This window comes from Eumetopias jubatus, unplaced genomic scaffold, assembly GCF_037043125.1.
Source record: "Eumetopias jubatus isolate StellerSeaLion01/CBP00866 unplaced genomic scaffold, mEumJub1_p1.0 scaffold_160, whole genome shotgun sequence".
NCBI lineage: Eukaryota > Metazoa > Chordata > Mammalia > Carnivora > Otariidae > Eumetopias > Eumetopias jubatus.
This window is the reverse complement of record NW_028274966.1, coordinates 21,474-37,950: the sequence shown is the minus strand read 5'-3', so window position 1 is coordinate 37,950 and position 16,477 is coordinate 21,474. Positions and strand designations below refer to the sequence as shown.

At 48.4% G+C, this 16,477-nt stretch overlaps 1 protein-coding gene across 1 annotated transcript; it reads right to left on the bottom strand.

The window, feature by feature from the left end:
* Nucleotides 1–2,466: 2,466 nt before the first annotated feature.
* On the bottom strand, nucleotides 2,467–13,414 carry LOC148161553 (uncharacterized). The gene is made up of 3 exons (XM_088020774.1): nucleotides 13,065–13,414; nucleotides 6,277–6,452; nucleotides 2,467–2,753 (listed from the first exon to the last, which is right to left on the bottom strand). The coding sequence occupies exons 1-3, from the start codon at nucleotides 13,412–13,414 to the stop codon at nucleotides 2,467–2,469; spliced, it is 813 nt and encodes a 270-aa protein (XP_087876900.1).
* Nucleotides 13,415–16,477: the final 3,063 nt, after the last annotated feature.

Genomic DNA, 16,477 nt, shown 5'->3' with positions numbered 1-16,477 from the left:
GGTGTCAGAGGGTGGAGGTTCTGGGTGGGTTTCCAGGAAAGTGAAGGTCTTGAGTTTGGAAGTCTCCTTGTGCCATGGCCTCTATATACTGCCCGACCGGGGTGATTTGTCAGCACGTCTTCCTTGTTGTTGTTTACCTAATATTTAAGTAATTATCAGATACACAACAGTGTTTGTCTAGGTAATGGTTTAAACTCATGGGAAACACATTTTCTTTTCTAGATGTGATAGATTCCATCTGGTCTGCTTTTCCTCCTGACTCATACCCACTGGCATCTTCTGGACCACTCTCTCCTCCCCTTCCTCCGCAGAGGGCTGTTAGGTGATAGGTGGCATTTGCAATTACATTTCTTCCTCTCCCCTCCTGTATCCCCTAGCAGGATGGGATCAGGGCCAACATACCTCTGGTCGTGCATTTCTTCCAATGATCAGCGGGGAGGAGATCCCATGTGCATAGTATGGCATGTGGGAAGTGGCATGAGACAAGAGGAAGAGCCCTATATCATGGGTCATTGTTGAGCAATGAGGAAGGGGACCGCTGTCTATGTGTGTGTGGTCTCGCTGACCTCTGCCACTGGAATGGGTTTTCTTGGGCGTTTCTGTCTTTGGATCACGTTGTCGACCCTAACGCCGTGGCAGGCCGTTACCTGTATGGTTCCGGCCACTGCCCTGATTCGTAGTTCATTAAGTGTTAACTTCGCCGTCACATATTTTTGTGTTGCATTTCTCTGGGTGATCTTTAGATTCCGAAAAACTTAGCCTCATTTTTATTCTTATCTCCTCCTTAATGAAAAGTACTCTTCAACGGAGCAAAAGGCAAATGCTCAGAAGGTGCCTCTCCACAGAATTTTTCTCCAGAGCTGGGAAATGTATAGCACATGTCTTTTGGGGGGATCTATTTGAAATGTGAATGGATTTTAGTCAATGTAACTTCATTTAGTTCCTATTTCTCCGTCTTCCCCACAGAGTGATAGTCCAACTTTAGCCTGCCGCTAGTCATCCGAAGGGCCTATTAAGTATGTCAGGACAAATGCTACAGGTTCTGATTACACAGGGAGCCTGAGGTTTGGCATTTCTCACGAGAACCCAGATGCTGTGGATGCTCAAGGCCAAGGGACCACACTTTAGAGACCTACTCCTTTATTCTGTTCATTCATGCTTTGAGGAAGTGCCTCTATCAAGTTCCTCCCTGTTCTTTTTCAATTACAGAAAGCTCCCCCACATCCCCCCCGCCACACACACAAACAACAGTGATATACTATGAAAGAAACATCAAAAGAGCTCGTAGTAGTGTAAGTTAACCAAAAGAATTGTGTTTCACGCGAATCAGCCACGATGACAATTTGGTAAAGACGTAGATTTATTCATAAATAAATAATTTAGTCACGTTTTCTTGTTTACAGTTTATGATTGAGTTTAGAATTTTGGTGGAATTTACACACACTGAAAATCAAAAAATCCTATGGGTAGTCTTCCACAGTGACAAATTTTGATACACAGAAGCCCATCCGTGTAATCCCCACATGTATCTAGATAGAACATTTCCATGGTACCAGAAAGTCCCCACTTGCCCCTAGGAACGTGCCCATAGCCATAGTGGCAATTGCTGCTTCAATATGTTTCCTTTTACCATATGTCGCTTTTGATCTAGAACATCAGACAGACTCTACATCTATGTGTGTGTCTAGTGTGTGTGTGTGTGTGTGTGTGTGTGTGTGTGTGTACACTATTCCTACAGCATATAGAGTTTCTCTTTGGTGTGGCACCATTAACGTGGCTCCTGCCTGTAAGAATCACGAATGTTGATGCATATATCACTAGTTCAGTGAGTAGTGTACTAGTGAAGTACCAAGACTTATTTGAAATCTTAGCATTAAATTTCATGGTAGGGTGACCATCCATTCCTCAAGGTAACCTTTCATTTTAAATCTTAAATAGAGTATGCATTTCAGCGCACCTTCAATTTTAAAAATTCTTTCAATGATGAAAAATGCACATAACTGAAAAGTAGATCAAGTATACAAGCATAAGATAAAAAATAGTTATGGAGCAAATATTTGCATACCCAAAGCTGGAGTCAAGAAATAGAACACTGTTGCCACCAAGAAGGCTCTCGATGTGATCTGTCTTTTCTCGAGCACAATCCTTGTCCGAAGCTCCAGATGATTACCATGCTGATTGTTCAAGTAACCTTTCCATTTATTTTCCTTAGGGTTTTATTAGCTAGGTATGCATGCCTAAACAATATAGTTTTGTTTTATATGTTTCTGATTTTTTTAAAGGGAAGTCTTACCAGAACTGTGTTTTGATTCTTTCACTCAGTATTATGTAAGAGTTCTGGTAGGCAGCCTCCAGGAAGGCCTTCAAGTTGCTTTCCACCTCTTGGTGTTCACGGTCTCATATATTTCCATCCCGTCGAGTAACTTGCTTCTAAACCGTGGCAGACGGCAACATCAGGGGGTTGTGTTACCAAAGACTGTGACTTTCATCTTCAAGCCAACCCTTTCTCTGTCTCTCACGGGCTTTGACGAAGCCAGGTACGATGTGGGAGGGATCCTCGCAGCACACAACTGAGCACAATCTCCATTCACCAGCCAGCAAGGAAGCAAGGTCCTCACCCTCGTGGTCCGCAAGGAACTGAATCCTGCCAGTGACCACGTAAGTGACGTGAGCAGCGGCTTCTTCCCCAGTCGAGACCTCACCTGAGCCCCGTGCAGTGGCAGGCAGCGCCCTGCGTGCAACCGTGTGAGACCCTGTGAAATAGAAACTAAGCTAATAAATGAGTGTTGCTTTAAGCTGCTGAATTTTGAGGGAATATTGCATAAGAGTGGATAAGCAGTACGGATGTATCTAGGACCACAGCACCCATGGGTGAGAAAGGGGGGAATTGAAAGGTGCAGAGAAGTAGAAGTGCTAAAATAGATGTAGTCATAAAGCCAGAAAGCCCAAACCGCCTATGTTCCCTAGGAGAGATCTGGGGGCACTCTGTTTACTAAGATATTAAGGAATCATCAAGTACCAGTGTCAGCAGGGTCACTGAGATAGTAGTGCCTGTTCTCTATAGTCAGAGTTTGTGTTGGGATTGCTGTGACCAGGAATATGCTCCCTAGGCATAATGGGGATGATAAGATCCTTGAGTGGCAGAGCCCAGGTGGCAGCATTTAACTCTAAGAAGTAACGTGGCTGGAATTATGTGATGGCCAAGAACATTGTCATGACAAGGGGGCAGAATGATGTGTAACCCTCAGGGACCTTACGATATAGATAATAGAGCATAGTGTCCCTCATGATAGGATATAGACATCCAGGGGGGCACCTGGGTGGCTCAGTCGGTTAAGCATCTGCCTTCGGCTCAGGTCTTGGTTCCAGAGTGCCAGGATCGAGTCCCATGTTGGTGCTCTGTGCTCAGTGGGTAGTCTGCTTCTCCCTCACCCCGCCCGTTTTCGGTCTCTCTCCCCACCCGCCTGTAATCAATCAATCAATAATAAATAAAGGAAAAAGTAAAGAAGTAAATCAGGATATAGACAGCCAAATAGGGTGCACCTTAGTGTGTTTGTGTGTGTGGGTGTGTGTGTGCGCGCGCGCGTGCGTGCTCATACACTCGTGTATTTGGGAGGGCTGAAGAATAAAAACACAAAGGCTGACGTCATTGATCCGAATGGAAGGTCGTGATCCCTGCCACAGTCTGTAGACCTCAGGCTGTTCTCAGACCCATTAACCCACCAATGGAGAGACCCCATGTTCTTGGTTGAAGGGTCACGGCAAGTGTATATCACAGAATTTCCTCAGTCCTTGCCCAAAAATCTATAGCCATTGACCCGGGGGAAGCTGGAATACTCATATGTTGGCAGGCTGTTGGACATGGCATCTGAGTTGAACGGCCTGCAGGACATCCAAAATCTTTCATGGCCCCTGTTTGAATACACTGATCTGGAGGTTGGAGTGAAAGGAGAAGTTTCCCCATTATCTTCATCCCGGTGATCCATTTGGGGGAATTTGTGCCTCCCTCTACCATAATTGTGGGCTCTGTGCATCTAGGGGTCATGGCTCTAAGAGAGGCAAGCTAGTTGGAGGGGGACATGGTCAAATTCTGATTGGTATTAAAACTCTGGCTGCCACCTTATCCCGTTGGGTTTCTAGCGCCATGAAATCGTCAAGCAAAGAAGGGAGCTATGGGAGCCATAAGGAAGATGTTGAGCATTGAGGTGATGTCTAGGGGCATTCTTGGTATGCTATTCCCAGTATCAGCCGCGGATGAGCAAGTAGTATGGCCTGAAGAGGACATAGGAACCATGGGCTCAGGACTCTCAGGGGTGGGGAAGGAGGTCAATGCCCCAGGCAAGTCAGGGAAAGGAGCAGAGGAGCCACCCACTAACTCCCCTCTTGAGGGTTTTTCTAGAATTTGTGGCAAGCCACGTGGAGTGAGGTGAATGAGAGCAATCCATAGACATGAGCAGAGCTAGGGGGTAGATAGGTGATATTCATTTGGATCCCCTTTCCATAAATGCCCTGATCCACACGCCGGTGCAGAGGATGGACGACTCGTGGCTCACACTGTTCACCCACACTGTTCTGTGGGTAATTGTGTCTCGGCCTAGAGGTGGGCCACACCTGGAAGTCTGCCCCCTCCATCCTTTCTACCCACCAAGGGTTGTCCACAGGTAGTGATAAGTGAGGTAGGAGTACAGAGGCCCAACCGCCTTGCCTCCAAGGGGAGCAGGCCTGTAACACAGTCCACACCCCTCATCTGTGGGGTCAGAACGTGAGGGTGGAATTGAACTGAAACCACAGTTTGCATTCGTTCCTTTTAGACCCCTATTTTCTTTCCCTCCGTTTGTTACTGATTTGTCCTGAGAGCTCTTCCTTAAACATCCACTTTTAGTCTCTGGACTTTTGAATGCAATGTAAGAACCACAGTTTGGGACTGTCCCCCTTAAACAGGCCTCCTTTAGGGAGACAGTTCCTAACGTGGTGAGCTGTGTTAGTCACGGGAGCGTGTCCTGTCCCTGAGGATAGAGAGAATGATGTTGTTAGTAATTGGAGACTAATAGTCTAAAACCAAGTGTGCAGAGACTGTAAGAAGAAAGAGCATACTATGAAAAGATTAAGTGCTTCAGTGGAGAGTAAGATCAGGAGTTGAGTGCCATCACTGTCACCATTCCTATTGTATGGAAATGTTTTGAGGACACTGATGCTGGGATTCGGAACACTGGTGTTAGGGTGACGTCAGGAGCAGAGTCTAAACCCAGAGGTTTGAGAGCAAGCAGTTTGTTTGGGAGGCGATGTCAAGAAGGGCTGTAGGGAACCTGAGAAGTGATCCAGGGAAGGGCTGGAAGCCAATCCAGAATGATCTCAAGAGCAGCTGACTGCCGTAGGCGCCTGGGGTTCAGTCCTGGCTGAGGACCTCTGGTCTCACAGGCTCCACTGGAGGGGAAAGTGGCTAGAGCACTCACCCACCAAGTGCTGCCCATTGGCTGAGGACTTCTCCTAGAGACTTACTTTCCCTACCTCTGGCCTGCCGAGAGCTTCCTCCCTCATCTGGACAAAGCCTCAGCAGAGAGCTCCCGGTGCCTGCTGTAAACAACCAGGGTCAACGTCAGCATGGGGAGTGCTGAGGGGGTAGAGGTGGAAATCCTAAGGTCATGTGCTGCGGACTCGTCTTTCTGCAGGGAACACCAGAACTCCGATCGACAGCTAAGGATAACAGTTCATGAGGGAAAAATAATGAGACACGATGCCCTTCGGATCTGTATGCCCGGAGACGTTAAGGTTTATTTAAGATATAGGATCATCTCCATAGGAGGAAACCGGGCAGGAACCAAAAGCGTGATTGGGATGACATGCTGGTTGAGAGATCTCAGAGAAAATTCAAGCTCTGTATTCCCTTGCGAGGGAGCTAGTAAGAAGGAGGCGGGGAGGAGGGCGTTGGTGGTGGGGGAGTATATCTGGAAGTCAAGTCATTGGAAAAGTCCGCCGGAACTGAGGTGTGACAGTTGGCCTCTCACGATTCAGCTCGCAGTTGGACTACCTGAAGAAGACTGGTTGATGAAAGACAGCGGGGTGTGGGCCAGGATACTCAGCTGCAGAAGCACTAGAGCAGGCTGGGCAGCAAGCAGGTGGTCTAGCAACAGCCGGGGCGGCAGCAGCTGGACACGCAGCAGCTGGGGCGGCAGCAGGTGGTCCTGCAGCAGGTGGTCCGGCAGCAGGTGGGGCGGCAGCAGCTAGAGATGCAGCAGCTGGGCCTGCAGCAGCTGGAGCCACAGCAGGTGGGGCCACAGCAGGCGGGGCGGCAGCAGCTAGAAATGCAGCAGGAGGGGCGGCAGCAGCTGGAGCCACAGCAGGAGGGGCGGCAGCAGCTGGACCCGCAGCAGCTGGGGCGGCAGCAGGTGGTCCTGCAGCAGGTGGTCTGGCAGCAGGCGGGGCGGCAGCAGCTGGAGATGCAGCAGCTGGGCCTGCAGCAGCTGGAGCCACAGCAGGTGGGGCCACAGCAGGCGGGGCGGCAGCAGCTGGAGATGCAGCAGCTGGGCCCGCAGCAGCTGGGGCCACAGCAGCTGGGGCCACAGCAGGAGGGGCGGCAGCAGCTGGACACACAGCAGCTGGGGCGGCAGCAGGTGGTCCTGCAGCAGGTGGTCTGGCAGCAGCTGGGGCGGCAGCAGGTCTCCTGGCCACAGCCCTGGTCAGAGCAGACGGAGCCACAACAGGAGTCGACCATGGTGTCAGAGGGTGGAGGTTCTGGGTGGGTTTCCAGGAAAGTGAAGGTCTTGAGTTTGGAAGTCTCCTTGTGCCATGGCCTCTATATACTGCCCGACCGGGGTGATTTGTCAGCACGTCTTCCTTGTTGTTGTTTACCTAATATTTAAGTAATTATCAGATACACAACAGTGTTTGTCTAGGTAATGGTTTAAACTCATGGGAAACACATTTTCTTTTCTAGATGTGATAGATTCCATCTGGTCTGCTTTTCCTCCTGACTCATACCCACTGGCATCTTCTGGACCACTCTCTCCTCCCCTTCCTCCGCAGAGGGCTGTTAGGTGATAGGTGGCATTTGCAATTACATTTCTTCCTCTCCCCTCCTGTATCCCCTAGCAGGATGGGATCAGGGCCAACATACCTCTGGTCGTGCATTTCTTCCAATGATCAGCGGGGAGGAGATCCCATGTGCATAGTATGGCATGTGGGAAGTGGCATGAGACAAGAGGAAGAGCCCTATATCATGGGTCATTGTTGAGCAATGAGGAAGGGGACCGCTGTCTATGTGTGTGTGGTCTCGCTGACCTCTGCCACTGGAATGGGTTTTCTTGGGCGTTTCTGTCTTTGGATCACGTTGTCGACCCTAACGCCGTGGCAGGCCGTTACCTGTATGGTTCCGGCCACTGCCCTGATTCGTAGTTCATTAAGTGTTAACTTCGCCGTCACATATTTTTGTGTTGCATTTCTCTGGGTGATCTTTAGATTCCGAAAAACTTAGCCTCATTTTTATTCTTATCTCCTCCTTAATGAAAAGTACTCTTCAACGGAGCAAAAGGCAAATGCTCAGAAGGTGCCTCTCCACAGAATTTTTCTCCAGAGCTGGGAAATGTATAGCACATGTCTTTTGGGGGGATCTATTTGAAATGTGAATGGATTTTAGTCAATGTAACTTCATTTAGTTCCTATTTCTCCGTCTTCCCCACAGAGTGATAGTCCAACTTTAGCCTGCCGCTAGTCATCCGAAGGGCCTATTAAGTATGTCAGGACAAATGCTACAGGTTCTGATTACACAGGGAGCCTGAGGTTTGGCATTTCTCACGAGAACCCAGATGCTGTGGATGCTCAAGGCCAAGGGACCACACTTTAGAGACCTACTCCTTTATTCTGTTCATTCATGCTTTGAGGAAGTGCCTCTATCAAGTTCCTCCCTGTTCTTTTTCAATTACAGAAAGCTCCCCCACATCCCCCCCGCCACACACACAAACAACAGTGATATACTATGAAAGAAACATCAAAAGAGCTCGTAGTAGTGTAAGTTAACCAAAAGAATTGTGTTTCACGCGAATCAGCCACGATGACAATTTGGTAAAGACGTAGATTTATTCATAAATAAATAATTTAGTCACGTTTTCTTGTTTACAGTTTATGATTGAGTTTAGAATTTTGGTGGAATTTACACACACTGAAAATCAAAAAATCCTATGGGTAGTCTTCCACAGTGACAAATTTTGATACACAGAAGCCCATCCGTGTAATCCCCACATGTATCTAGATAGAACATTTCCATGGTACCAGAAAGTCCCCACTTGCCCCTAGGAACGTGCCCATAGCCATAGTGGCAATTGCTGCTTCAATATGTTTCCTTTTACCATATGTCGCTTTTGATCTAGAACATCAGACAGACTCTACATCTATGTGTGTGTCTAGTGTGTGTGTGTGTGTGTGTGTGTGTACACTATTCCTACAGCATATAGAGTTTCTCTTTGGTGTGGCACCATTAACGTGGCTCCTGCCTGTAAGAATCACGAATGTTGATGCATATATCACTAGTTCAGTGAGTAGTGTACTAGTGAAGTACCAAGACTTATTTGAAATCTTAGCATTAAATTTCATGGTAGGGTGACCATCCATTCCTCAAGGTAACCTTTCATTTTAAATCTTAAATAGAGTATGCATTTCAGCGCACCTTCAATTTTAAAAATTCTTTCAATGATGAAAAATGCACATAACTGAAAAGTAGATCAAGTATACAAGCATAAGATAAAAAATAGTTATGGAGCAAATATTTGCATACCCAAAGCTGGAGTCAAGAAATAGAACACTGTTGCCACCAAGAAGGCTCTCGATGTGATCTGTCTTTTCTCGAGCACAATCCTTGTCCGAAGCTCCAGATGATTACCATGCTGATTGTTCAAGTAACCTTTCCATTTATTTTCCTTAGGGTTTTATTAGCTAGGTATGCATGCCTAAACAATATAGTTTTGTTTTATATGTTTCTGATTTTTTTAACGGGAAGTCTTACCAGAACTGTGTTTTGATTCTTTCACTCAGTATTATGTAAGAGTTCTGGTAGGCAGCCTCCAGGAAGGCCTTCAAGTTGCTTTCCACCTCTTGGTGTTCACGGTCTCATATATTTCCATCCCGTCGAGTAACTTGCTTCTAAACCGTGGCAGACGGCAACATCAGGGGGTTGTGTTACCAAAGACTGTGACTTTCATCTTCAAGCCAACCCTTTCTCTGTCTCTCACGGGCTTTGACGAAGCCAGGTACGATGTGGGAGGGATCCTCGCAGCACACAACTGAGCACAATCTCCATTCACCAGCCAGCAAGGAAGCAAGGTCCTCACCCTCGTGGTCCGCAAGGAACTGAATCCTGCCAGTGACCACGTAAGTGACGTGAGCAGCGGCTTCTTCCCCAGTCGAGACCTCACCTGAGCCCCGTGCAGTGGCAGGCAGCGCCCTGCGTGCAACCGTGTGAGACCCTGTGAAATAGAAACTAAGCTAATAAATGAGTGTTGCTTTAAACTGCTGAATTTTGAGGGAATATTGCATAAGAGTGGATAAGCAGTACGGATGTATCTAGGACCACAGCACCCATGGGTGAGAAAGGGGGGAATTGAAAGGTGCAGAGAAGTAGAAGTGCTAAAATAGATGTAGTCATAAAGCCAGAAAGCCCAAACCGCCTATGTTCCCTAGGAGAGATCTGGGGGCACTCTGTTTACTAAGATATTAAGGAATCATCAAGTACCAGTGTCAGCAGGGTCACTGAGATAGTAGTGCCTGTTCTCTATAGTCAGAGTTTGTGTTGGGATTGCTGTGACCAGGAATATGCTCCCTAGGCATAATGGGGATGATAAGATCCTTGAGTGGCAGAGCCCAGGTGGCAGCATTTAACTCTAAGAAGTAACGTGGCTGGAATTATGTGATGGCCAAGAACATTGTCATGACAAGGGGGCAGAATGATGTGTAACCCTCAGGGACCTTACGATATAGATAATAGAGCATAGTGTCCCTCATGATAGGATATAGACATCCAGGGGGGCACCTGGGTGGCTCAGTCGGTTAAGCATCTGCCTTCGGCTCAGGTCTTGGTTCCAGAGTGCCAGGATCGAGTCCCATGTTGGTGCTCTGTGCTCAGTGGGTAGTCTGCTTCTCCCTCACCCCGCCCGTTTTCGGTCTCTCTCCCCACCCGCCTGTAATCAATCAATCAATAATAAATAAAGGAAAAAGTAAAGAAGTAAATCAGGATATAGACAGCCAAATAGGGTGCACCTTAGTGTGTTTGTGTGTGTGGGTGTGTGTGTGCGCGCGCGCGTGCGTGCTCATACACTCGTGTATTTGGGAGGGCTGAAGAATAAAAACACAAAGGCTGACGTCATTGATCCGAATGGAAGGTCGTGATCCCTGCCACAGTCTGTAGACCTCAGGCTGTTCTCAGACCCATTAACCCACCAATGGAGAGACCCCATGTTCTTGGTTGAAGGGTCACGGCAAGTGTATATCACAGAATTTCCTCAGTCCTTGCCCAAAAATCTATAGCCATTGACCCGGGGGAAGCTGGAATACTCATATGTTGGCAGGCTGTTGGACATGGCATCTGAGTTGAACGGCCTGCAGGACATCCAAAATCTTTCATGGCCCCTGTTTGAATACACTGATCTGGAGGTTGGAGTGAAAGGAGAAGTTTCCCCATTATCTTCATCCCGGTGATCCATTTGGGGGAATTTGTGCCTCCCTCTACCATAATTGTGGGCTCTGTGCATCTAGGGGTCATGGCTCTAAGAGAGGCAAGCTAGTTGGAGGGGGACATGGTCAAATTCTGATTGGTATTAAAACTCTGGCTGCCACCTTATCCCGTTGGGTTTCTAGCGCCATGAAATCGTCAAGCAAAGAAGGGAGCTATGGGAGCCATAAGGAAGATGTTGAGCATTGAGGTGATGTCTAGGGGCATTCTTGGTATGCTATTCCCAGTATCAGCCGCGGATGAGCAAGTAGTATGGCCTGAAGAGGACATAGGAACCATGGGCTCAGGACTCTCAGGGGTGGGGAAGGAGGTCAATGCCCCAGGCAAGTCAGGGAAAGGAGCAGAGGAGCCACCCACTAACTCCCCTCTTGAGGGTTTTTCTAGAATTTGTGGCAAGCCACGTGGAGTGAGGTGAATGAGAGCAATCCATAGACATGAGCAGAGCTAGGGGGTAGATAGGTGATATTCATTTGGATCCCCTTTCCATAAATGCCCTGATCCACACGCCGGTGCAGAGGATGGACGACTCGTGGCTCACACTGTTCACCCACACTGTTCTGTGGGTAATTGTGTCTCGGCCTAGGGGTGGGCCACACCTGGAAGTCTGCCCCCTCCATCCTTTCTACCCACCAAGGGTTGTCCACAGGTAGTGATAAGTGAGGTAGGAGTACAGAGGCCCAACCGCCTTGCCTCCAAGGGGAGCAGGCCTGTAACACAGTCCACACCCCTCATCTGTGGGGTCAGAACGTGAGGGTGGAATTGAACTGAAACCACAGTTTGCATTCGTTCCTTTTAGACCCCTATTTTCTTTCCCTCCGTTTGTTACTGATTTGTCCTGAGAGCTCTTCCTTAAACATCCACTTTTAGTCTCTGGACTTTTGAATGCAATGTAAGAACCACAGTTTGGGACTGTCCCCCTTAAACAGGCCTCCTTTAGGGAGACAGTTCCTAACGTGGTGAGCTGTGTTAGTCACGGGAGCGTGTCCTGTCCCTGAGGATAGAGAGAATGATGTTGTTAGTAATTGGAGACTAATAGTCTAAAACCAAGTGTGCAGAGACTGTAAGAAGAAAGAGCATACTATGAAAAGATTAAGTGCTTCAGTGGAGAGTAAGATCAGGAGTTGAGTGCCATCACTGTCACCATTCCTATTGTATGGAAATGTTTTGAGGACACTGATGCTGGGATTCGGAACACTGGTGTTAGGGTGACGTCAGGAGCAGAGTCTAAACCCAGAGGTTTGAGAGCAAGCAGTTTGTTTGGGAGGCGATGTCAAGAAGGGCTGTAGGGAACCTGAGAAGTGATCCAGGGAAGGGCTGGAAGCCAATCCAGAATGATCTCAAGAGCAGCTGACTGCCGTAGGCGCCTGGGGTTCAGTCCTGGCTGAGGACCTCTGGTCTCACAGGCTCCACTGGAGGGGAAAGTGGCTAGAGCACTCACCCACCAAGTGCTGCCCATTGGCTGAGGACTTCTCCTGGAGACTTACTTTCCCTACCTCTGGCCTGCCGAGAGCTTCCTCCCTCATCTGGACAAAGCCTCAGCAGAGAGCTCCCGGTGCCTGCTGTAAACAACCAGGGTCAACGTCAGCATGGGGAGTGCTGAGGGGGTAGAGGTGGAAATCCTAAGGTCATGTGCTGCGGACTCGTCTTTCTGCAGGGAACACCAGAACTCCGATCGACAGCTAAGGATAACAGTTCATGAGGGAAAAATAATGAGACACGATGCCCTTCGGATCTGTATGCCCGGAGACGTTAAGGTTTATTTAAGATATAGGATCATCTCCATAGGAGGAAACCGGGCAGGAACCAAAAGCGTGATTGGGATGACATGCTGGTTGAGAGATCTCAGAGAAAATTCAAGCTCTGTATTCCCTTGCGAGGGAGCTAGTAAGAAGGAGGCGGGGAGGAGGGCGTTGGTGGTGGGGGAGTATATCTGGAAGTCAAGTCATTGGAAAAGTCCGCCGGAACTGAGGTGTGACAGTTGGCCTCTCACGATTCAGCTCGCAGTTGGACTACCTGAAGAAGACTGGTTGATGAAAGACAGCGGGGTGTGGGCCAGGATACTCAGCTGCAGAAGCACTAGAGCAGGTTGGGCAGCAAGCAGGTGGTCTAGCAACAGCCGGGGCGGCAGCAGCTGGACACGCAGCAGCTGGGGCGGCAGCAGGTGGTCCTGCAGCAGGTGGTCCGGCAGCAGGTGGGGCGGCAGCAGCTAGAGATGCAGCAGCTGGGCCTGCAGCAGCTGGAGCCACAGCAGGTGGGGCCACAGCAGGCGGGGCGGCAGCAGCTAGAAATGCAGCAGGAGGGGCGGCAGCAGCTGGAGCCACAGCAGGAGGGGCGGCAGCAGCTGGACCCGCAGCAGCTGGGGCGGCAGCAGGTGGTCCTGCAGCAGGTGGTCTGGCAGCAGGCGGGGCGGCAGCAGCTGGAGATGCAGCAGCTGGGCCTGCAGCAGCTGGAGCCACAGCAGGTGGGGCCACAGCAGGCGGGGCGGCAGCAGCTGGAGATGCAGCAGCTGGGCCCGCAGCAGCTGGGGCCACAGCAGCTGGGGCCACAGCAGGAGGGGCGGCAGCAGCTGGACACACAGCAGCTGGGGCGGCAGCAGGTGGTCCTGCAGCAGGTGGTCTGGCAGCAGCTGGGGCGGCAGCAGGTCTCCTGGCCACAGCCCTGGTCAGAGCAGACGGAGCCACAACAGGAGTCGACCATGGTGTCAGAGGGTGGAGGTTCTGGGTGGGTTTCCAGGAAAGTGAAGGTCTTGAGTTTGGAAGTCTCCTTGTGCCATGGCCTCTATATACTGCCCGACCGGGGTGATTTGTCAGCACGTCTTCCTTGTTGTTGTTTACCTAATATTTAAGTAATTATCAGATACACAACAGTGTTTGTCTAGGTAATGGTTTAAACTCATGGGAAACACATTTTCTTTTCTAGATGTGATAGATTCCATCTGGTCTGCTTTTCCTCCTGACTCATACCCACTGGCATCTTCTGGACCACTCTCTCCTCCTCTTCCTCCGCAGAGGGCTGTTAGGTGATAGGTGGCATTTGCAATTACATTTCTTCCTCTCCCCTCCTGTATCCCCTAGCAGGATGGGATCAGGGCCAACATACCTCTGGTCGTGCATTTCTTCCAATGATCAGCGGGGAGGAGATCCCATGTGCATAGTATGGCATGTGGGAAGTGGCATGAGACAAGAGGAAGAGCCCTATATCATGGGTCATTGTTGAGCAATGAGGAAGGGGACCGCTGTCTATGTGTGTGTGGTCTCGCTGACCTCTGCCACTGGAATGGGTTTTCTTGGGCGTTTCTGTCTTTGGATCACGTTGTCGACCCTAACGCCGTGGCAGGCCGTTACCTGTATGGTTCCGGCCACTGCCCTGATTCGTAGTTCATTAAGTGTTAACTTCGCCGTCACATATTTTTGTGTTGCATTTCTCTGGGTGATCTTTAGATTCCGAAAAACTTAGCCTCATTTTTATTCTTATCTCCTCCTTAATGAAAAGTACTCTTCAACGGAGCAAAAGGCAAATGCTCAGAAGGTGCCTCTCCACAGAATTTTTCTCCAGAGCTGGGAAATGTATAGCACATGTCTTTTGGGGGGATCTATTTGAAATGTGAATGGATTTTAGTCAATGTAACTTCATTTAGTTCCTATTTCTCCGTCTTCCCCACAGAGTGATAGTCCAACTTTAGCCTGCCGCTAGTCATCCGAAGGGCCTATTAAGTATGTCAGGACAAATGCTACAGGTTCTGATTACACAGGGAGCCTGAGGTTTGGCATTTCTCACGAGAACCCAGATGCTGTGGATGCTCAAGGCCAAGGGACCACACTTTAGAGACCTACTCCTTTATTCTGTTCATTCATGCTTTGAGGAAGTGCCTCTATCAAGTTCCTCCCTGTTCTTTTTCAATTACAGAAAGCTCCCCCACATCCCCCCCGCCACACACACAAACAACAGTGATATACTATGAAAGAAACATCAAAAGAGCTCGTAGTAGTGTAAGTTAACCAAAAGAATTGTGTTTCACGCGAATCAGCCACGATGACAATTTGGTAAAGACGTAGATTTATTCATAAATAAATAATTTAGTCACGTTTTCTTGTTTACAGTTTATGATTGAGTTTAGAATTTTGGTGGAATTTACACACACTGAAAATCAAAAAATCCTATGGGTAGTCTTCCACAGTGACAAATTTTGATACACAGAAGCCCATCCGTGTAATCCCCACATGTATCTAGATAGAACATTTCCATGGTACCAGAAAGTCCCCACTTGCCCCTAGGAACGTGCCCATAGCCATAGTGGCAATTGCTGCTTCAATATGTTTCCTTTTACCATATGTCGCTTTTGATCTAGAACATCAGACAGACTCTACATCTATGTGTGTGTCTAGTGTGTGTGTGTGTGTGTGTGTGTGTGTGTGTGTGTGTACACTATTCCTACAGCATATAGAGTTTCTCTTTGGTGTGGCACCATTAACGTGGCTCCTGCCTGTAAGAATCACGAATGTTGATGCATATATCACTAGTTCAGTGAGTAGTGTACTAGTGAAGTACCAAGACTTATTTGAAATCATAGCATTAAATTTCATGGTAGGGTGACCATCCATTCCTCAAGGTAACCTTTCATTTTAAATCTTAAATAGAGTATGCATTTCAGCGCACCTTCAATTTTAAAAATTCTTTCAATGATGAAAAATGCACATAACTGAAAAGTAGATCAAGTATACAAGCATAAGATAAAAAATAGTTATGGAGCAAATATTTGCATACCCAAAGCTGGAGTCAAGAAATAGAACACTGTTGCCACCAAGAAGGCTCTCGATGTGATCTGTCTTTTCTCGAGCACAATCCTTGTCCGAAGCTCCAGATGATTACCATGCTGATTGTTCAAGTAACCTTTCCATTTATTTTCCTTAGGGTTTTATTAGCTAGGTATGCATGCCTAAACAATATAGTTTTGTTTTATATGTTTCTGATTTTTTTAAAGGGAAGTCTTACCAGAACTGTGTTTTGATTCTTTCACTCAGTATTATGTAAGAGTTCTGGTAGGCAGCCTCCAGGAAGGCCTTCAAGTTGCTTTCCACCTCTTGGTGTTCACGGTCTCATATATTTCCATCCCGTCGAGTAACTTGCTTCTAAACCGTGGCAGACGGCAACATCAGGGGGTTGTGTTACCAAAGACTGTGACTTTCATCTTCAAGCCAACCCTTTCTCTGTCTCTCACGGGCTTTGACGAAGCCAGGTACGATGTGGGAGGGATCCTCGCAGCACACAACTGAGCACAATCTCCATTCACCAGCCAGCAAGGAAGCAAGGTCCTCACCCTCGTGGTCCGCAAGGAACTGAATCCTGCCAGTGACCACGTAAGTGACGTGAGCAGCGGCTTCTTCCCCAGTCGAGACCTCACCTGAGCCCCGTGCAGTGGCAGGCAGCGCCCTGCGTGCAACCGTGTGAGACCCTGTGAAATAGAAACTAAGCTAATAAATGAGTGTTGCTTTAAACTGCTGAATTTTGAGGGAATATTGCATAAGAGTGGATAAGCAGTACGGATGTATCTAGGACCACAGCACCCATGGGTGAGAAAGGGGGGAATTGAAAGGTGCAGAGAAGTAGAAGTGCTAAAATAGATGTAGTCATAAAGCCAGAAAGCCCAAACCGCCTATGTTCCCTAGGAGAGATCTGGGGGCACTCTGTTTACTAAGATATTAAGGAATCATCAAGTACCAGTGTCAGCAGGGTCACTGAGATAGTAGTGCCTGTTCTCTA